This window comes from Delphinus delphis, chromosome 6, assembly GCF_949987515.2.
Source record: "Delphinus delphis chromosome 6, mDelDel1.2, whole genome shotgun sequence".
NCBI lineage: Eukaryota > Metazoa > Chordata > Mammalia > Artiodactyla > Delphinidae > Delphinus > Delphinus delphis.
Genome location: NC_082688.1, coordinates 69963251 through 69984512, shown reverse-complemented (window position 1 = coordinate 69984512; position 21262 = coordinate 69963251). Strand labels below are relative to the sequence as shown.

The 21262-nt window shown below is 41.6% G+C and overlaps 2 protein-coding genes and 1 long non-coding RNA gene across 15 annotated transcripts in view; 2 read left to right on the top strand and 1 right to left on the bottom strand.

The window, feature by feature from the left end:
* The window catches only part of LOC132427388 (uncharacterized), a 106838-nt gene that overhangs the window by 6386 nt on the left and 79190 nt on the right, over positions 1-21262 (bottom strand). For 10 of the 13 annotated variants that reach the window (XR_009519892.1, XR_009519894.1, XR_009519887.1 and 7 more), the window contains 2 exons: positions 20765-20826; positions 18775-19524 (listed from right to left, as the gene is read on the bottom strand). This is a non-coding gene — a long non-coding RNA (uncharacterized lncRNA). Of the gene's footprint in view, positions 1-13085; positions 13174-13257; positions 13457-14156; positions 14257-18774; positions 19525-20764; positions 20827-21262 lie in introns of those variants that run through there. The other 3 variants (XR_009519897.1, XR_009519899.1, XR_009519890.1) reach the window with 3 other exon arrangements.
* Positions 1372-2138, top strand: LOC132427382 (interferon alpha-1-like). The gene has a single exon (XM_060014818.1). It carries the CDS (start codon positions 1502-1504, stop codon positions 2045-2047), a length of 546 nt encoding a protein of 181 aa, XP_059870801.1. The 5' UTR covers positions 1372-1501; the 3' UTR covers positions 2048-2138.
* LOC132427378 (interferon omega-1-like) lies at positions 11963-12688 on the top strand. Its single transcript, XM_060014813.1, has one exon. It carries the CDS (start codon positions 11963-11965, stop codon positions 12644-12646), a length of 684 nt encoding a protein of 227 aa, XP_059870796.1. The 3' UTR covers positions 12647-12688.

The window sequence follows — 21262 nt, the reverse complement described above, 5'->3', positions numbered from 1 at the left end:
AGAGCTGATTTGCCACAGATAGTCACATACCTATTATTTATTGAAAGATCGGTATTAGAGGGGGCTGAGGCCACAGAACATCCACTGCAAAATAAAAGAATTCATGATCAGAGTTGAAAGTGAATTCTTTCCATGATACCAATCAACATTTATCCAGTTCTCAATTAATTACAAAGATGGTTTTCTTTTGTTTGAAAAGAATAGGCTTGGATTGGAACCTCTGACAGTCCTTTGGGGAATCTGAAATTCAATGCAAAAATACAGAGAAAGATTCAAATCGATGATGATTCCTAAATCATCTGGGAGCAGATCGCTCCCACGGGTACAAACAGTAGTTGTTAGGGGTGCGAACAAATCTTAGCTACTACGATGGTGGGTGGCACTCCAAAGCTCAACCCTATCCAACCCTATCCTTTGTATTCATTTTTCTCTTTGGGTTTTCTTGTGTATGAGACGAGAGGCATTGACATTGAGTGCCTGGAAGATACACAATATGCAGGATCAGTGCTACAAGCTATGGTGGCTTGATGTTTCATTAGAGGACTTTCTCTCCATCATATGATTGAACTCAAAGTCATAATGTGAGAGGTGCCCTCTGCTTACTTATGAGGTGTCCTTGTCTGTCTTGTGGATTTGCTTATGTTTGAGCCTCAGTGTGATGTGGGCATCGGGAATTAAGCACAAATAGGTTGTATTTTATTATTTAATTCTAAAAAAGTTATCTAGGAGATCAATAATTACGTCTAGTCCTAAAGAGAAAAAGTTGTTGACAATATCTAGAGGAATATCTAGCAGCTAGCGAAGTAAGAAATCATTTTATGATATGAGTCAAAACTAAGAATTACTTAAAAATAAATGTTAAGAAAATCATTTAAATTTTCAATGGTTTTAGCAGTTTTGATAGATTTTTAAATATATCTATACATTGGTATTCTTATGAAGTATTTGTATAAATTTTTATTGAATATGTAGTTTGATACATTCCTATTTATTAAGTAAATGTATTACATTAAAAGTCATTCTGCACACTTAACCAAAATGTTAAATTAATTGCAGTAGCTTTTACAGCTAATTTTTAGCCTAAATATTTTTGTCATACTCACCACTGCTTTGAATAAAAAGAAAAAACTTTTCACTTTCTTTTTCTATTTATAAAGTAGAGATACGCATGGAGTACATACTGATGTACCCAGCATATCTGGGTATCAAAATTTCATAGGGGGGCCATATGGAAAAAAAATATCTAGAAAGGTTCTGTGGGCAGGAGAAGGGGAGGCAAGGATGAAAAACAGTAGTTGAGAAACGCTGCCCTAACCTGTCTGGAGAGTGCAAAATGAAAAGCAAAAACAGAAGTAGAAAGTAAGAGGGAACATTCAGAAAATGGAAACCAATTCGCTCCCATTTAAGACCCAGGCCTGAAGGAAGGTCTTCAGAGAACCTAGAGAGCAGGGTTCACAGAGTCCCCACCTCAGCCAGGCCGGCAGCATCTGCAGGGTCCCCGATGGCCCCAACCGTGTCCTTACTCCTGGCCCTGGTGCTGCTCAGCTGCAACTCCAACTGCTCTCTGGGCTGCGACCTGCCTCAGACCCACAGCCTGGCTAACACGAGGGCCCTGATGCTCCTGCGACAGATGAGGAGAATCTCCCCCTTCTCCTGCCTGAAGGACAGAAATGACTTTGGATTCCCCCAGGAGGCGTTTGGAGGCAACCAGTTCCAGAAGGCTCAAGCCATCGCTGTCGTCCATGAGATGATCCAGCAGACCTTCCAGCTCTTCAGCACAGAGGGCTCGGCTGCCGCTTGGGATGAGACCCTCCTGGACAAGTTCTGCACTGCACTTTATCAGCAGCTCACTGACCTGCAAGCCTGTCTGATGCAGGAGGCGGGGCTGGAAGGGACTCCCCTGCTCAAGGAGGACTCCATCCTGGCTGTGAGGAAATACTTCCACAGAATCACTGTCTATCTGCAAGAGAAGAAGTACAGCCCTTGTGCCTGGGAGATTGTCAGAGCAGAAGTCATGAGATCCTTCTCTTCATCAAGGAACTTGTAAGAAAGACTCAGGAGGAAGGAATGACACACACCTGGTTCAACACCGAAATGATTCTCACTAACAAGACCACACTTCCACCTGTGCTGCCATGTCAAAGACTCTCATTTCTGCTCTCATCATGCCCTGAATTGAATTAATTTGTCAAGTGTTTTCAGGAATATTAAGCAACACGATGTTCTACTCTACAGGCACTCGTCCCTCATAGAAGCCCATGCTGATCTATCTACTTACTTATCTACTTAAATATTTATATATCTATTTTAATATTTATTTCACTATTTATAAAGATTTAAATTATTTTTATTTACATAATATTATGTGCATGTATACATTGTGGTTAAGAGAATAAATATATACTTTGTATTAACTCAGTTTAGGAGTTTTCTTTGTTCATTAAATTCTTACTAGAGAAAACTTCCTGTTTTGTTTTTTTTCTTTAAAAAAGAAACACCAAGGGGCTTCCCTGGTGGCGCAGTGGTTGAGAGTCCGCCTGCCAATGCAGGGGACACAGGTTCGTGCCCCGGTCTGGGAAGATCCCACATGGTACGGAGCGGCTGGGCCCGTGAGCCATGGCCGCTGAGCCTGCGCGTCCGGAGCCTGTGCTCCGCAATGGGAGAGGCCAAAACAGTGAGAGGCCCGCGTACCACTACAAAAAAAAAAAAGAGAAAGAAACACCAAGCCTGAATGTGCAACCTGATGAAAGAATGTATGTTACAATTCCTTGACCCATCATTACGATTTTCACGTTAGAAATAAAAATAGACTGCTTCTAGCCAGGTCGTGTGTTGCCCTCAGGACCTAGAGGTGAACATAACTAATCCAATTCTGCTTTGGGTAACTTTGATTTTTTTTTTAAAGGAAAGTAACCTAAAAACAATAATCAGTTAATACAGGGACTTCCTTGGTGGTGCAGTGTTTAAGACTCTGCTCTCCCAATACAGGCGGCCCGGATTCCATCCCTGGTCAGGGAACTAGATCCTGCATGCCACAACTAAGAGCCCACATGCCGCAAGCAACTAAAAGATCCTGAATGCTGCAACCAAAGATCCCGAATGCCGTGATGAAGATCCTGCACGCAGCAATGAAGATCCCGTGTGCCACAACTAACACCTGGCACAGCCAAATAAATAAATAAATAAATTTAAAAAATCCGTTAACTCACAATTAAATTTAATTATTTTTAAAATAGTACTAATTTGTAGTAGAAATTAATATCGGTTAAATTTAGTGCTACAGTGAGAAGGTGGGAAAATGGAATTCCCCCAGCAGAAGGTGGATCATGCCATGCGAGGATATAGAAATTAAAGCAGTAGATATTACCTATAGTTAACTAGTAGACATTTCAGTGCAAATGTCCATTGGATACTGGAGATAGCAATTTATAAGCAATTCCATGAAGTGTAAAGCATAGAACAGAAGAAGTGATCAAATAGGAGGAGAGTATCAAATGAGAAAAGGACTGAAAATTGAATCCTATGACCTTAACGTTAAAAGTGAGGGAACGCTACAAAGGAAAGCAAGGGGAATGGCCATATGTTAACAGGACAAGAGAGAAAAGTGAGAACACCATGTCTGAAAGACTGGAACTGCTTAGAAGATTCAATGCATTCGTGAAAACGCAGATGGAAAGTGCTCCTACATTGGGAAAAGAGATGGCATTGGCCACTTAGTGACAGCTTGTTTGGTAGAATTAATCAGCAGAAACCATAGTGGAGAAGGTGGAAGGATGAATAAGAGAAGGGAATGACAATATATACAGAAAATAGGTTTGAGATAGTTGCCGTCTGAATTGGAGGAGAGACATAGGGTGGAACCTAGAATGGATGTGGATTATTTTTTTCTCTGCATTGTTTTCCTTTTTTGAACTATTTTTTGCTTCTGAAGACATTTCATGGATTTGATGTACTGAAAACTCGTATCAATGTTCAAGATTTGATTTACTTTAAATCCTGACATTTAATCACTTACAGTGATAATGTATCATTATTTTGATGAATATGATGTTGAATGTCAGTAAGCTGCTCTGCGCTTGAAACCATCCACTACAAGGGAAACAGATAGAACTGACCTTAGTGAGAGCTGATTTGCTGAAATTAATCAGCAGAACCCATTCTGGAGCAAGTGGAAGGGTAACAAGTGTAGAACTCCCATTGTCATTATTTCACCTGGGGAGTCACTTTACTTCTTTCACTCTCATCATAGTCAGATTTGCATTTGTTTTCCTTTTACCTCAGTACATCAAATGCAAGGACAGCTTTCCAAGAAAGTTGAATGGAGAAGCAAATCAATGATGTATTGCACGTTATGGAAAATCATGGTATGGGCCCTTTATGTTTCCATTTTTGCTTCCCTCTTAAGATACTCAACTCAAGATGATAAAGGAAGTAATTCAGTAGTAGCAAGACAACCCCTGCCCAGAAAATACTAAATGAAAAAGAACGTATAACATTACAAAGACTCTGACACCAGGAAAGCAGAGAAGGCTAATTGTATCTAGCATCCTATGCCCTACATTTTTACCACCCTACGTCTTCACTGTGAGATGGAGAATGATGAACCAAGAGGCTCAGTAGAAATGTACTGAATCATCTAATGATGCTTAATAATTACTTCAATATAAGGCTCTGACGCGAGGTCAGTAGAAGCTTCTGATGGGAGGTCTAATGGAAAATCTAAGAATACTCTTTGTTAATAATTATTTGGAATAATTATTATGAACTCTGTACTAATGATAAAATGGTGAACAAGATATAGACCTGTCACCTATGGTGGTTACTTGTCAAACAGGTCTAATAAATCTATTTTCAAGAAGACCAATCCCAAAGGATAAGCCAGCTTCGCTGATATGGAAAATAAAGAGGGCAGAAACACAGCCCAGGACTAGAAGTAAACACAGCCAACCTCGTAGCAAGATAAATGTAACTCCTCACCCTAAAGGCCAATTTACCTCAGTTCCTTTTACCCCATACATCATGTTCAACTTTCAACAGAAACTTACCATACTAAAAGGTGAAAAACACAGTTTGAAGAGACAGAGCAAGTATCACAACTAGACTCATATACAGTAGAGATTTAGAAATGATCAGACCAGGAGTCAAAATGATAGTGATTAAAGTGCAAAGGGCTCTCATGAAGTCATCTATTTATTCTTCTACTTAATCTCAATCATACTATGTATGGTATTTAAAATAGTTTTGTTCATATAATACCATGTTCAACTTTATAGTGTATTCAGTATAATAAAATATGCTTACCTCTATATTGTTTCAAATTATTTTCTTGTTTAATTTATGAAACTCTCCCCCAGATGACATTTGGATTTTTTTTTCTTACAAAAAAGATGTAGCTTTAATTTGCAAGGCATACTGAAACATGGATGATAAATTCTACTCATCATTCTCATCATTCATTTATTTCAGTGGTTTATATTTTATTTTATTTTTTTAAATTTTATTTATTGTTCACAGTGCTGGGTCTTTGTTGCTGTGCGCAGGCTTTCTCTAGTTGTGGCAAGCAGGGGCTACTCTTCGTTGTGATGCGCGGGCTTCTCATTGCGATGGCTTCTCTTGTGGAGCACGGGCTCTACGCGTGCGGGTTTCAGTAGTTGCTGCACGTGGGCTCAGTAGTTGTGGCTCACGGGCTGTAGAGCACAGGCTCAGTAGTTGTGACCCACAAGCTTAGTGGCTCCGCGGCATGTGGGATCTTCCCGGACCAGGGATCGAACCCGTTTCCCCTGCAATGGCAGGCGGATTCTTAACCACTGCACCAGCAGGGAAGTTCCAGGTTATATTTTAAAACTTCATATTTCTATATTGGATATATGATAGTTCTGAGAATACAGAGGTGAAAAAAGAGAATGCCAAACCTATTCTTCTGGAGAGTTCAGTTTGGAAGAGATAAAAGATATAAACACAGTAATCATGCTAAATTATTTCAATTAAGTTTCCTATTACAATGAGAGATAGGGAAAAGGGGATTCTCTCACCAGAATCTGGAATGAGGCATCTCAAGAAGGGGAGAAAGCACATGGACTCCATAAAGTGGCCAAGAAACATCTAAAGACAGACTTCCCATTGGAAGCAGCATATGTGGATGTCGTTCCTTAGGAGTAGAGTGTAGAACGAGATGACGACCGAAAGCTCATGAGGACCTTCAACTTTTAGGAGTGAGAAAGAGAAGGAGAGTCTGAAGAGGGCACAAAGCTGGAGTAGCCAGTGCACTTAGGAGTCAAGCAGGGAAAAATGATCTTCAGAAAGCACCAAAGAAGAAAACAAAGAGCTTGAGAATTACAGAGGATGGAAGTTAAATAATTATTTATATGTGATATGGGTTTCTGCATTGAGTCTAGATTCTGCCAGGACACACGTGTGATGCTGGGGAATCACTTAACTTCCCTGAGCCTCAGTTTCCTCAAATATAAAGTCGGGAAAATATTCCTAGAGTTGTATTGAATATTAGACCAACCAGAACATTTAAGAGCACTTAGCAGAGTATCATCCACAGAGTGAGGGCTAAACAGGTAGTGTGTTGTTTCCTATATTTTTCATATAGGTCTAAATGGGAATAATGAATTCTCCTCCCCCTCTCTCTGTCACTGACTGCAGAACAATGACAGCCTAAAAAACAGAACTGGGAGAAAGTGCGTCATCAATTGTATGTAATTTTACATACAATAATATACATATATGGTACATATATATGAATACATAGTATAAAATATACCATATATCTATCTGCTGATTCTGATGAATGGCACAATTCCCCTTCCCCTCTGTTTTCCTGGATCTCATTCTTTCACTAAAATATCACAATCATTCAGTTCCACCCAGTGTAGAAATCCATAGTGTACTTTCCCCATTCACTCTGCATTCAGCTGTACTGCCCATTCATACCGCTGTTTCCTTCTCCATTAGGGTTTCTGGCTGTCAATTTCCCCTAAAGACTAGAAAGCCACCAATGGAAAGCAGAAGCTGAGTGAAAGTTCTAGGTTTGTCAGAAACTCTCATATGACTCCACGCTCTCCGCCTGCCAAGCACTGCAGGTCCAGACTGTCCAGACTCCCAGAGAAACACAGTAAATAGATGGCACCCTGCCCAACACTGAACAGTGGTGGAGAATCCAGGAGCTCACCTGTGCCTCTATTTGCACACTTCCACGTGCTGACTGCACTAGGAGGAACTCACCTGGTTCAGGACTCTTATTTGCTCAAAAAGCCCAAAGCGCAGGAAACATGGAGTTGAAAGGCAGCAGCAGCTTGAGAACTTGGAAGGAGAACAGAGATGTTTAAAGCGTTCACTGGAACAGCGGCAGGTCCTCAGGACATGGAAGAACACAGATGAGCTGCACCGAGGCATGTGTTCTCCAGAACATTCCTTTTCAGAGAAGAAAAGAATGAGGTGCATGCGATAGCACAGAGTTCTCCCATAAGGATGTGGCCACTAGCAGTGTCCCCAGCACTGATACCACAGCAGCCTGCGGAGTCTTGGAAGGGACGAGGGTTACCTCAGTGCCAGCTGCAAACTTGCTTTGTCCTTAGGACCCAGCAAGTAATCACAGAGCAGGGAAGGATATTCCTGGGGACAATGCAATCCAAGGAATTTCTTACATTCCATCATGACGTCTTTGCCCCTTTGAAAGACAAACAAAATAAAACATGCTTGAATAGAAGGGACACAGGCAGGGATTTTAATATATTTAGCAACAACTGGGGTAGAGCCTTTCCAGCAGGGCAGGTATCAGTAACATGCACACTGGAAGGTCACAATTTCTAAAAGCAACAAAGAGCTAAGTGGAAATTCATTTATTTAATTTAGGCACTTTGGAAAGAGGACACTGATGGATCAATCATCTTTCTATCCTTTCCAGTTGGTGCATACAGCACTGAGTAGGTAGTTTTAAAGTCAGAAGGACATTTAAAGTACATTTAGAGGTTTGGAAACCTTCCTAAGGATTAGGGTCCTAAAACAAGCAGAAACCATTCCTATATTACTGCTAAAAATATCATTTTATTAACAAATGATTTTTTAAATAATATTTTTATTTCAATTCTTCAGTATTATGATGTTTTAATGGGCTGAGGCTAGAAATTTAAATAAAGACAACTATACAAGGCCATGAGGGTGACTCTGGAGTTCAAGCCAGACTCTCCCTGCTAAGGAGCCCATTAAAAACCTTCACTGCTTCTGTCTAAGAAGCGCGTATGCTCTTCCGTCTTGGTCATACATAAGGCCTCTTCGGTACCCACATCTTAACCAACAGTTGCAACAATAAAGAGTAGAGATTCTTATTAGGACTCTACCAGTAAACAAATGGATGTCCAGCCTGGACTGTAGGTGAGAAATGGAGGTGTCTTCATTGAGATTGAGAACAGCAGGCTGACCTGAGGAGGTCTCCTGGGAAATCAGTGAGGTCCTTGTTGACTGGAAACAAACGACAACATAAGAGCTGGGAGTTCAGTTTTTTGGGAGGACTTACTGAGGACTATAGCCTGGAGGACAGCCTCTCAGTCAGCTCTGACGAACGGCTCCAAGGACAGAATGGGGATGTCAGTATATATGTGATTGTGGTGAAGAGGATACGTGCAATCAAGGACACATCTTGGGAGAAGGTTGCTGCTAGTCATGAGGAGCATTTGTCACTATTAATGATTTTAGTGCTTTTCTAAGTATGAGAAGTTGCAAAAAATTGAATTCATAGAATTTCTCAGGAAATTATCTAACTACCTGCAGGCCTATTCTGTCAGTTTTCCCAGAGCAGAGAGTGCCCCATTCCTGATCTCTACCCTGAACTCCTGTCAGGGCGTGTTGGGGTAAGGGACCGCTGTGGCTAATGACTTTATTCTTGTAGAACCAGATGGTGAGTGACTTTTTAGTTGTCATCCTGAAGGAGAAACGTCAGAGCTCACATGGCTAGAAATTGTTAGGTGCTTTTTTTTTTTCTCTTAAACTCACAAGAAAATGCAAGCGTTAAAAATACATAGATTCCAGGGGTCAGCTCTTCTAGGGTTAATAAAGTTATTTTACCATATTTCATTGAAGAAATCACTCACGAAATCTTAGACTTGGCATTGCGTGGCTTGAGTGATCTCAGTTCCCTCACCGGGGATTGAATCACGGCCACGGCAGTGAGAGTGCCGGATCGTAACCACTAGGCCACTAGGAAACTTACTTTTTTTTTTTTTTTTTCAGTAGGCAGAAAAATCTATTCCCTTCTAACTACTTAATAGTGATTTTGTCTATTTTGATTAGAGCTTAAAGTCAGTTCAGTTGACTCAGACCACACCTCATGTAGCCCTACAAAACCATAGACAGTAACCCTTTGGCATCTTAAGTGGAATAAGGGTCCTTTGTCATCTCAGTATCCTCTGTCTGCTTATTTTGTTGGTTCCTAAATATCATGTTCATGTGCAGTCTTCACTTTCTTTAATGGGTGCTTTCAGACAAATCATTGTAAGCACCCTAAGGTTTGCCCTTGTACCTTTGGTACATTTGGAACAGTTCATTCGTCCAGATTTATATTTCTCTCCAGTTGTATAAGTGAGTTGGATCCAATAGGGTTATTGAGAGTGTTGAGTTAATTTTTTTTTCTATGTTTTGGCTGCGCCACGGCACATGCGAGATCTTAGTTCCCCGACCAGGGATCGAACCTGTGCCCCCAGAAGTGGAAGCTCGGTGTCTTAACTACTGGACTGCCAGGGAAGTCCCTAAATTTTAAAGAACTTAGAAAGTGGCTAGTCCATTAGTAGCAAGCAATAAAATTCAGTTCTTAGTTTTTAATATCACGATTCCTATTAACCAGATAAGATGAGGATCTTTTGGAATCATCTAATTCCCTTCCTTTAATTCTAGTTTTCTTAAAGTACCCTTCTCATTGCCTGAATGCATTTATCACCTAGACGGATGCTCAGCAAGACGGATCTTGCTGATCCTCCCAGACAGGGTTAGTGTTCTAGCAACTGGGGTTCTGGTTGCCAGTCACTTGTGAGCTGGTGGGTGTGACTTCTTCCTTCTCTCCTCAAAACTGATCATTCATGGATTAAATGAAAGAAAAACGAGGGAGCTGGTCTTGCGAAGCTGCAGGCCGTCAACTGACCCAGGACTTGGTCTTTTCTGAGCTTCTGGCAGAAGCAACCATGTTCCTGTCTTTCTGTTTTTCACATTGGCCTCATCCTTCTCCTCTGACGTAGCCTCCTCTCCAACTGTACTGCACTCAAGTTAGCTATATTAGAATCCGGCATGTGTCGGGGGAAATCACTTCCCTTCTTTCACATTCATGACATTCAGACTCACATTTGTTTTCTTTATGCCCACAAGACAGCTGTCGACTTTTACTTTCTAGGACAGTTGCAGTGATAAACAAACAATCTAAAGTTTGAAAATGATAGAGACTGGAGCCCCTTTGCCTTTCTTTACCTCCCTTTATTGTTCTTACCTCATCATGAATTAGAACTAATGCAGGAGCAGCGAGGCAAATCTTGTCCAATAAGTCACTAAGTGAATATAAGTTACAAAAACTTTAAATGAAAAATTACACACAAGTAAAGGAAAGAAGGCGATTTCTCTCTGACCTAATCCTGGGCCTCGCTGCCCTGCATTCTCAGAGGGAGACAGAGACAGAGGAAGGGAGAAGCCCACTGGCATCAACTGACTGAATGGACAACTGAACCTCACTGGTTTCTGTGACATAAGCTTTATCGAGAGACAACACCGTCGCTGAATTCTCTGCCCCCAGCTCAGAAACTTTGAGCATAACAAGTGTTGACTAGTTTTAGTAAAAGAGTTGAATAATAAAATTTGTATTTGGCAAAATAAAAATTATGTGTCTACTCAGGGTAAAATGATTAGAATTGGGTAACTCCTCCACCACCTTAGAGAAAACACACTTTTGCTCTCAGCATCTGAGGGCTGCTGACACTTCTGATACCTGAGGACATGGGTCAGGAGGGGAGGAGGTCACCACTGAGGACTAGGGTCCTTCACACAAACACTCCGGGGGCAAGCGTGAGGGTCCTGGAAGATGAATTATTTTCCCAACAAATAAACAAGCCCCTCCACAGATAGGAGATTGTAAAGTCCTCGGGATGTGGTGAGCCTGCCCTCAGGGTGGGAGTCCAGGTTAGGAAGGGGACTCTGCCACTCTAGAGGAGAGGGTGTAACTAGATGTGATCTCTCCCTTGTGACTGAGGTGCTGCTGGGGAAATACAATTGTCTTGGAATTAGGATCTCCACACCCATATTCTCCTGAAAAGAATCAGGATTCCCAGTAGGGGTACTGGCCCAGCCATTGGAGGACTATAGGTCTCCAGTAAGAAAATGGTGGAAAGAAAGGACAATATCTATAATAGTCCTCACCTCGTGGTCCCCTGAAGCATGACCACATGGATGTGAAGGAACATGTTCTAGAAGGAAAGGAAACATGGGAGAAGCTCATGGACTCATAATAATCAGCCTCTTCTCTAAATCAAACACTAAATAAAACCCATCTTTTGTTTCAAAGAGCTTATGCCAGAGTGATCTGGTAAATCCCTAAGCAAATACAGAAAGCATACGGCTGAGAGAGCCTGCCTTCCTAGGTAAAGTAAGAGGTAAAAATGGAACCTAAGATCAGGGCTAAAAATTTCTTCCTGGAACAGAGAAGACCAACATTTATGCATGAAAGAGATATAGAATGTGCGTATTTACAAACCTACATCACTTCTGATTTTAAGACGAAAACCTTTCTCATTTCATTAATAAATATCCATTTGGATGGGCACATCTGAAATTACTGGGAAAATTAAACTTCTTGCAAAATTAATAGTTTAGAATGATGACATCTTCATAGACCATACTGAGAAGATCTAAGTGAAAATCAAAAAAAGGAAGTAAAAGTGTATAGAAATGTTTAGAAAATGAAAATTACTGTGTTCCCTATTTAATGGCCTTGCTTAGAAAGAATGTCATCACAGAACTTACCGCCAAGGTTCCCCCGGACGCCCGTCTCAGCCAGGCCAGCAGCAGCCTCATTTGCCCCATGGCCTTCGTGCTCTCTCTACTGACCGCCCTGGTGGTGTTCAGCTATGGCCCTGGTGAATCTCTGGGCTGCGACCTGTCTCACAACCACGTGCGGATTAGCAGGAAGAACTTCATGCTTCTGGGCCAGATGCGGAGAATCTCCCCTCGCTTCTGTCTGAAGGACAGAAAAGACTTCGGTTTCCCCCAGGACATGGTGGATGGCAGCCAGCTCCCGAAGGCCCAGGCCACCTCTGTCCTCCACGAGATGCTCCAGCAGGTCTTCCGCCTCTTCCACACAGAGCGCTCCTCTGCCGCCTGGGACACCTCCCTCCTGGACAAACTCCGCACTGGACTCCATCAGCAGCTGGAGGACCTGGACGCCTGCTTGGTGCAGGCGATGGGAGATGAAGAAACTGCCCTGGGAGTGACGGGCCCTACACTGGCCGTGAAGAGGTACTTCCAGGGAATCCACCTCTACCTGAAAGAGAAGAAATACAGTGACTGTGCCTGGGAAATTGTCAGAGTGGAAATCATGAGATCCTTGTCTTCATCAACCAACTTGCAAGAAAGGATAAGAATTATGCATGGAGACCTGGGGTCACCTTGAAATGATTCTCATTGACTAAGATGCCCTATCACCCTTGCACACATGTCTTTAGTCATTTCAGAAGGCTCTTATTTCAACTTTAATCACAGAATTTATTGTATTAATTCAGCTACTACTTTGTCAGTAGTGATAAGGAAGTATATGTTAAATTTATTCAGCTTCAGGGGCATCAGTCCCTAAGCAATGACTACCCTGTTATTTATTTATTCTGTTTATTTGTTTATTTATTTATTTATGTATCTTATTTTTATATTTTCATATCAATATATTTATACTTACATTGTATTAAAATTTAGAAAATATTCACCTTTCCATTTCATTAACTTTGCATTTTGTTTTATTTATTAAATTCTTATGAGAGAAAACTTCTTGAGTTTTTTAAGTTCTGAAACCTACATTCTTATCTTTTTCTCTGTAAATTTATTTCAGACTAGTATTGGTCCATTTTGTCCTTTGGAACAGTCCTACCACTTTCATTTCAGGAAATGCTTGTCAAAAGGTGGAATTCCATGGAATTGAGGGAAGTCCTGGAAATTATGGAGAATGGTTAGTCCTGATGTCATAGGTGTAACTGATCTATACCACCAGGAAAGAGTGGTCGGTGCAAATACCTGTGGGAAGGAGTCATCTCCTCGAGGGAAGCTGGTGACATATGGTGTTGACTGGCCAATCCTGGCACCTTCCTCTCACCTTCTCCCCGGTCCTGCTTTACTGAACCATTCATCCCTTACACATAACTTCAGTCCCTCCACCTCACTGACCAGCTACACAGCTGCTCTGGTTCTGTGCAGGTTTCCAGCTTCAAGGTTTCTGTTAGAGTGAAAGCCACAGGAAGAGAGCACAAGTGAAAGGAGAGTTCTAGGATTTTCAAAACCTCTATGAGAAGGAGCCAGGCTTCATGGCACTGGATCCCAGCTCTGCTATTAATAGCAGTGTGACCTTGACAAATAACACAATCACTAAGCTCCCTAGTTTCCTCATCTTTAATATGGGGACAATAGTAGTATTTTTTCATAGGATTATTCTCAGGATTCAATGAGTAAATATACACAAGAGGCATAAAAGTGTGTCTGTCAGAAATAATCAGGACTGTTAGAGTCACAGAGTGGCTATTATCGGCGAGGAGAAGGAGAGCTGCTCTGAGGTAGCAACTGGAAAGCAACATAAGAAACATGCTAGGTCCTGGGCAAAATGTATTACGTTTAACTTGGGTGCTAGTTTCACAGTGTATTCAGTGTGTGAAATTTCCCTGTGCTGCATGTTGAATATACTTGCAATTTCTGTGTATTATACTTCTTTTTTTCCAAAACAATTTATTTATTTATTTATTTACATTTTATTTTTGGCTGCATTGTGTCTTTGTTGCGGCATTTGGGGGCTACTCTTCCTTGCCGTGCGCAGGCTTCTCTTTGCGGTGGCTTCTTTTGTCACGAAGCATGGACTCTAGGCACGCGGGCTTCAGTAGTTGTGGCACACAGGCTTAGTTGCTCCGCGGCATGTGGGATCTTCCCGGACCACGGCTTGAACTCGTGTCCCCTGCATTGGCAGGCGGATTCTTAACCACTCTGCCACCAGGGAAGTCCTTGTGTATTCTACTTCTGGAAGATATTCTGGGAATTAGTAAAAATTCTTTGAGAAAGAAGGATCAGCAGAAAATACTTGGATCTACTTTAAAAATGAATAATATGGAACTAACAGAGACCTCAAATAATGTAAAAAGTCACATTTTTCATTAATAACGTTTGTTGCTTCTTTAGTATGAGAAAGGCACAAAATAGCTCGTGAACTCTTTCATTTTGGGGGCTTTCAGCAGCAACGCAGAAGCAGGAAGAAAAAAGCAGGAGCTATGAAAGGTAAGGTTCTGCTCTCCAATCCTGGGCTCTCCCGGGTTTGATCTTAGTTCTCTTCTCCATACAGTCCCAGGTCTATAATTGCTGGCAATGTCACCTCCTAGAGCCTGTACTCTCAGAAAATAATCGCCCCCCAGAGGAGAGACTCAGAGCTAGAAAGCAAAGAAGTCAGGACCTGGGACACTTCTAACCCAGGCTCTGCTCGTCCATGTGAAAGCTGGGCCATGGCGCTTACTCATCAAGTGACAGTGTGAGACGTGGTGGAACAATGACTGTTTTGGGGGCAAAATTTTGGGTAATGACTCAGACAACTTAACCTCCCTAAGTTTCATAGTCTGTGTCTGGGAGAGTCCCAGGATTGTTGTGATGATTGCCTGGGGCAATGTGTGTGAAAGAGCTTTGAAATGACACCGCTCTACACACATGGACCTTACTATTAGTGTCATTGAACCTCTGACCTCGAATAATTCTAGTTCCTGGGCATTAATCTTGAAAGAATCTCTTCCCAGTAGAACAGTCTGCTCAGCATGTTCCACTCTCTCTTTGCTTCCACTCTCCCTAGACACACCCAGGCTCCTATTTTTGGTTTGCAGAGCTCACCTGAAAGGCACTCATGTGACACCAGCCCCACCCTCTCTTCAGAAAGGTGATTCATATCTTCTGTCATCTCAGGCATCCCTCTTGCTAGCTGGCCCTGTGGAATTCCAGGGTCCTAGTCCAGCAAGAGGTTGACACGAGGGAGTCCCACTGGGAACAGATTATGGAAGGAAGCCTTGGGGTAAGGCATCTTCTGAAAACAAAATGGTCTCTCTCAAAAACAGCAAAGTTCATTCTTCACAAGTAAATCGTTTCTTCTAAAAGAGAATGTTTTCTTTTGTCTCTGCTGCATTTGGGGGAAGGATGCAGTAGCCCAGGAACTGGGTCTAGGGAAAAGAAGAGGTTCTCCAGTTCTGACTGAGAGCTGACTTTGAGTGTTTGAGGCAGAGGAAGGTTAGGGAGAGAGTCTGACAGTGGCCTTGCACACCCTCTACCATCTCAGCCACCTTCATTTGTGTCATGATGAATACAGCCCTTCACAAAGCAAATACAAAAGCATAGGAATTTGACAAATGCTGAGGGGCTTTACAAATTGAGAAAATCCATTAAAGAAGGAGTCTCAGGAACTGGACTTCCCAGTCCTTCCCCTTCTCCATCATGATACTGATCTGTAAACAGCCGTGGGTTGGAATGTTTCGGGTTACACAGGCACATAGATTCCCAATGTCCCAATCAGCCCCTAGGAACAGAGACAAGAAACTTCACATATTCCCCAAAACAGCACTGGAATTTGGCATTCCTGAGGTCTCAAGTTCAGAAGGAAATGGAACAAACCAGAGGACCCCAAATATTTTGATGGAGAATAACTTTCATCTAACTCCAAGGCCTTCTTGCGTCCTGATGAAGGCTGGGCAAAGCAGCTCAGCTCCCCAGTTCTCAATTTAGCCTTAATGAAAGTGTACAGCTGAGGACTTTTCGCCTTTCCTTTCTCATGGGACAGGCTCTGCAGCAGCAGGGATGCAGAACTCCTGGCCATGTTTGTGGTTGAGCAAGCAGGGACAAGAGGAGGCCAAAGGGGAGGCAGAGCAGTATAGGGTCGTAGCAAACCTGGGAGTGGAACTGCATAGTCTTATCAGGCTTAGGAAAGAGATCTCCATCTACATCAGGTACCGTAGCACTCAGCTCACTCTCCAGCTACACTTCTTATTCCCACCCAGTAACCTGCACACTGTTAGGGACATCATTGGTCCTCAGAGTTGTTAATAAAAGCGATAAGTGTAATAAGCTGAACATAGTTGTGTCAGTAAAAGTGTTTGAAAATGACAGTCTTGCTGCATCTTCTCTTGGGGGTTACTCTTGTCTTCTCAGGTGACCAGTAAATTTGTTAGCTCGGCATCCCCTTATCTTCCTTCGGCTTCATGCATGATTTAGGGCAATTGTTTTCTTTTTCCTACAGTACAGTTTTCTCAGCTTTAGAATAGGGATAATGAGACTACTATATTCCATTCAACATACCATCGCATGTTATATGCTCTATATCATGAGAATATAACAAGTCATAAACTTATCTTAAGTGAGCAGATTATTTTAAGCACCAGGGACATATTAAACATAGCAATGATAGTTGTTATTGTGACAGGTATGCACAAAGGAGTAAAAGCCATTATTTCATGTCCACTCAAAAGATACATATTTTTTTAAGATTTTTTTTTGATGTGGACCATTTTTAAAGTCTTTCTTGAATTTGTTACAATATTGCTTGTGTTTTTTTTTTCATGTTTTGGTATTTTGGCCCTGAGGCATGTGGGATTTTAGCTCCCCAATGAGAGATCGAACTCACGCCCCCTGCATTGGAAGGAGAAGTCTTAACCACTGGACCGCCAGGGAAGTCCCCAGAAGATATTGATATAATGCCATATTTGTGCCTTACTGAGCTCATAATTTTGTTATGCAAAAATTCTACCTCTGTGAATTAAAATAGGATCATCTTTTTAAGTATTGTGCAAAGCATACAAACACATTTTTTTAAAATTCTACTAGCAAATGCAATATTCTCACAGATGTACCAAACACTAGATTGCAAATACCCATGGATCTCTAGTGGGCATCAAAACAAAATGCAGTCAGTGCATTGGCACAGAAGATATTTATCAATATTAAGTAGAAAGTAATATATTAAATTTAAATTTACATCATGCTGAAATTAAAAGCGTTTTGATGCAGATTACAAATTTTTATGCAATTTATCCATATAAAATGACATTTTGAAGTAGTGAATAAAACTCTCCAAGGAAAAACCCTGATTATATATATAAAGCTGAATGCTTTATCTATGAAGCCTTAAGGGTCTTCTAAGACCCTTGCTTAAAACAAATGAGAGGAAAAAATATCTTGAAAATTGAGATTAATTTCTTAAGATACTTACTAGGTCATAAGATATTGCCAATAAGCTACAATTTACTGAGGTTAGAGATCAACGTGAAGCAGCCTTGGCTGACATGTCCGAAGCATCAGATACTTCTTATTATACCCGCCATTTTAAAGTCTGACGCTCATCTGCTCTCCCTGTCACCACCGTCCTCTGCTTTTCTGCCCCTCCTTCTCTCCTTCCTTTGTTGACTCCACACTCTCATCTTAGGGAATTGGTGTTCCTCAAAGATCTATGCTAGTCCCACACTTCATCCTCTCTGCGCATATAGTCTCAACCTCCCAAATAGTTCCAAACGTCCTCTCTATGACTGTTGACTTCCATATGCATGTCTTTACCCAGGGTCACATCTCCAAACAAATGTCATTAGCTCCAAACCCTCATATTTACCTGCTACCCTAGATAATCTCCACACATGGCCAAACTTGACCAGCATGTAATTACCTGGCAAACTCCTGCAGACCCCTGGGATGCCAGCTTACCAACTGCTCTTGCAGATGCTTTCCCTGATCCATGCAAGCCCACATACTCCCAAGAACCTGTACTTTCCCTGTCAGAGCATTAGCATTCCTTTCATTGAACACGTAGTTACCCATATCCCCACCAGACTGCAAGCTCTGTGACAGCGGGCAATGTGTCTACTATTTTCATTGTACCTGGCACCCACCACAGTGCCAACAATACAAGGGATAGTCACACTTCTTTGTTGAAGTTTAAATTCCATGATTCTATAATGTATTCCACAGTTTACTGATCATGCAACTGCTGAAACTGAATCAGCAACCATTAGACATGCTTTCTCCAAGAAAAAACAAGTAAAAGAGAATAGCTCCAGCTGCTATAACCTGTCATAATGCCTTGTGCATCTCCCTCATAACCTAGAAAGGGTTTCAAGCGCATTTTTTACTCTTTAAGGCCTGTCTTCTCTGACAGAGTGCTCCATTAAGAAAGTAATATCTTTCTTTTATCTACCAATATATTAAAAAACACAAGTAAAATCCTGAAAGCAGAGATACTTCAAAATATTTTAAGAACCAATGAAATGAATAAAACGATTTATGTTCCTGTTGGATTTTAAGGCAGATTAAAGGTTTAAGGACACTCTGATTTTCTTTAAGAGTATGAGTTAAACCTAACACTTAAAATACACCTTTTGCACCCCCAAAGCAAAGGAAAACAAGACACAAAGCTGACCATATCATAATATGAAGAATAAATTTGGTAAATATAACAATCATCATAGAGAAATAAATTCTAATTATTACAAATTAAAAATAAATTTTCTCCCCATTCCAAAGTATTGTTCCACTTACTGTTGAAGAACAATGTCCTGAGAAGACTCGATGCATTTACAACTGAATCAGAAGAAAAGTCATTGAACTGAGTGAATATGGACGCACTAGAGGCCACCTCTAAGCAGAGAAGACTCCATTGTAGAAGATTGGGTCCAGGTCTCCTTTTCCCACTCCTGGGTTCTCTGAGGTTGAACATACAGGGAAAGCACACTCTGATTTTCACGCCTTAACTTCCACTCTCATATTGTCCTGGGCACAGCAGCTGTGGACTTTCTTTTCAGATCGAGCCTGGTCCTTTGGAAGTTCTTCAAAGTCAGCCTGGAGTCCTCATTGCCCAGCAGGGTCTTTTCCTCTCCATCTCCTGCACCAAACTAGTCTCCAGATCTGCCCACTGTTGATCAAGCCCACTGAGGAATTTCAGCTCTTTGTGCTGAAGACGATGGAGAAGTGCTGTATCGTCTCATGGAGAATGAGGCGGCCTGAGCGTTTGGGAACTGGCTGTCAGCCAGCTGGTGCTGATGGGACCTGAAAACCTCCTTGTCCTTCAGGCAGGAAAACAAAGAAGATTCTCCCTGTTAGGGGCAGGACTGTGAGGGTCTCCTGCTTTGGCAGCCTGTGGTTCTGGGCCAGGTGACAGCTAAGGGTGCAGACAGGGCTGGAGAACATCATCCTGGGTGTCCTCAGTGAGGAGGGTGGCAGGCCCCGGTGAGCCTGGTGATGCAGGTGTCTGGCTGTGGGAGCCTGTATCCAGCTGCTGTGGGTACCTGCCTGCAAAGGAGATTCTTAAATAAGCCATTTATGGGCAACATAGAATGTCACAACTTCAATTCTTTTATTACACTGGAAATTAAACACACTCCTGGAACATGAAAGAGTATCAATCCAATAGGATGTATTCATCTAAATGAGACCCAAGGTTGAAATAAAAACCTGAGTCTCAATATATCTCTTTTTCAGTTCTAATACGAATACTTAGAGGTTTGACCCTGTACTCTGTTTTGCCACTTCTTAAATTGCACCAAAATACAACTAGCCTCACCTCTCTGCAGTCTCCTCTAAAGGGACTCATACATCAGATTTAAATTCTTCCACATTTCCTTACAGGACCATAGCTCACATTTTCTGAAAGTTTACAGATGAACAGCAAGGGTGAATTCATGCAGTTCTCTTCATTCCGTCACCAGAAATGTTCTGACTGCGTATATATGTGACAATGCGCTTGGCAATGTGGATTCCAGGAAAGTGAGGCAGGGATGGTGACTGCCCTCCAGGGAGCAGGGAGGACAGACTTTAGAGGCAGGATTAGGATGAAGGAAGCACCACGGGCTCAGTGCAGCTGAGGGCCAGTGCTCAGAGCTGATGAAGAGGAGGGCCTGGGAGCAGCAGAAGGCTCCACTCTGACAAAAATCTGGGGCTCCTGAATTTAAATGACATCAGATTTTCATTTCATCTTTTAAAAAATGGAGACACCGTTAGTTGTGGTCACACAAGACATTGCCGAGATCAAATAAAATAAAGTTTGCAAAGTACAGGCTGAGAATTTGAACAGAGTGAATGATAGAAGGCTTTTGTATTAATATAACAAATGGAAACCTCTAGAGTCCACCCTCAGCCCAGCCAAGAGAAGCTCTGAATACAGGTTCCTTAACACTCAGGGGTCTGCATGTTGAGGCCCCCAAATGCAAACTCTAGGAGAGGGATTGCCTGTAGGCCTGCGAAGGAGTAGAGACCTAGTCTCCACCCTTAGAGCAGTGCCCCGTACATTAAGGAGAGAAATCCTACGGCACCTGAGGCTCTTTGCAGCATCTAAGAAAGTGTTTTGACCTCCTCCCCATAAGAATAAAAAAAAAAAGGCTGCTCTGTGACTAGTATAAATGAGATAAATAGTCCTTTTCCTCACCTTATTTTGTTTCAGACCACCTCTGGTGTTAATTTTTAAGACACAGATTAAATTATACTTTAAAAACAAACACATAACCTCAGAGAAAAAGATCAGATTTGTGGTTACCATAGCCAAGGGGGTGTGAGTTGAGAAAATCAGATGAAGGCAGTCAAAAGGGTTTTTTCTTCCTTTAAAAAAAGACATTAAAATAATGTTGTAGAGACCAGGAAAATGGTAAGAAATATATATATGGGGGAGAGATGATGAGAATTAAAGCATTCCTAGATTTTCAGCCATGGAACAGCACAATACTCTAATTCAAAAGCTATTTCCTGGGTTAGCATTAGGGCAACGTTAAGCTAGTACTTCTCTTAAGCACGAATGGTAAGAAGGCACCAAATCTAAGTCATCAAGGTAAAGGATGTTTTAATGCAACATTTTAAAATGAAAATTAATACCAAAATATGCACGAGGAACAAAATATAAAAATTTTAAGTAAAGAAATGAAGCTGACCTCCATTTGCATGGCCCTGACAGTCTTACAAAGTAAGCCTTCGTGATGTAAATGAAATCTGGGCAAATTCCACTTAGTGTATAAAATTCCTACTAAAGAAAAATGAAAAA

Excerpts from the sequence above, each read along its gene's own strand:
- LOC132427382 (XM_060014818.1), top strand. The coding sequence starts at position 1,502 with ATGGCCCCAACCGTGTCCTTACTCCTGGCCCTGGTGCTGCTCAGCTGC.
- LOC132427378 (XM_060014813.1), top strand. The coding sequence starts at position 11,963 with ATGGCCTTGCTTAGAAAGAATGTCATCACAGAACTTACCGCCAAGGTT.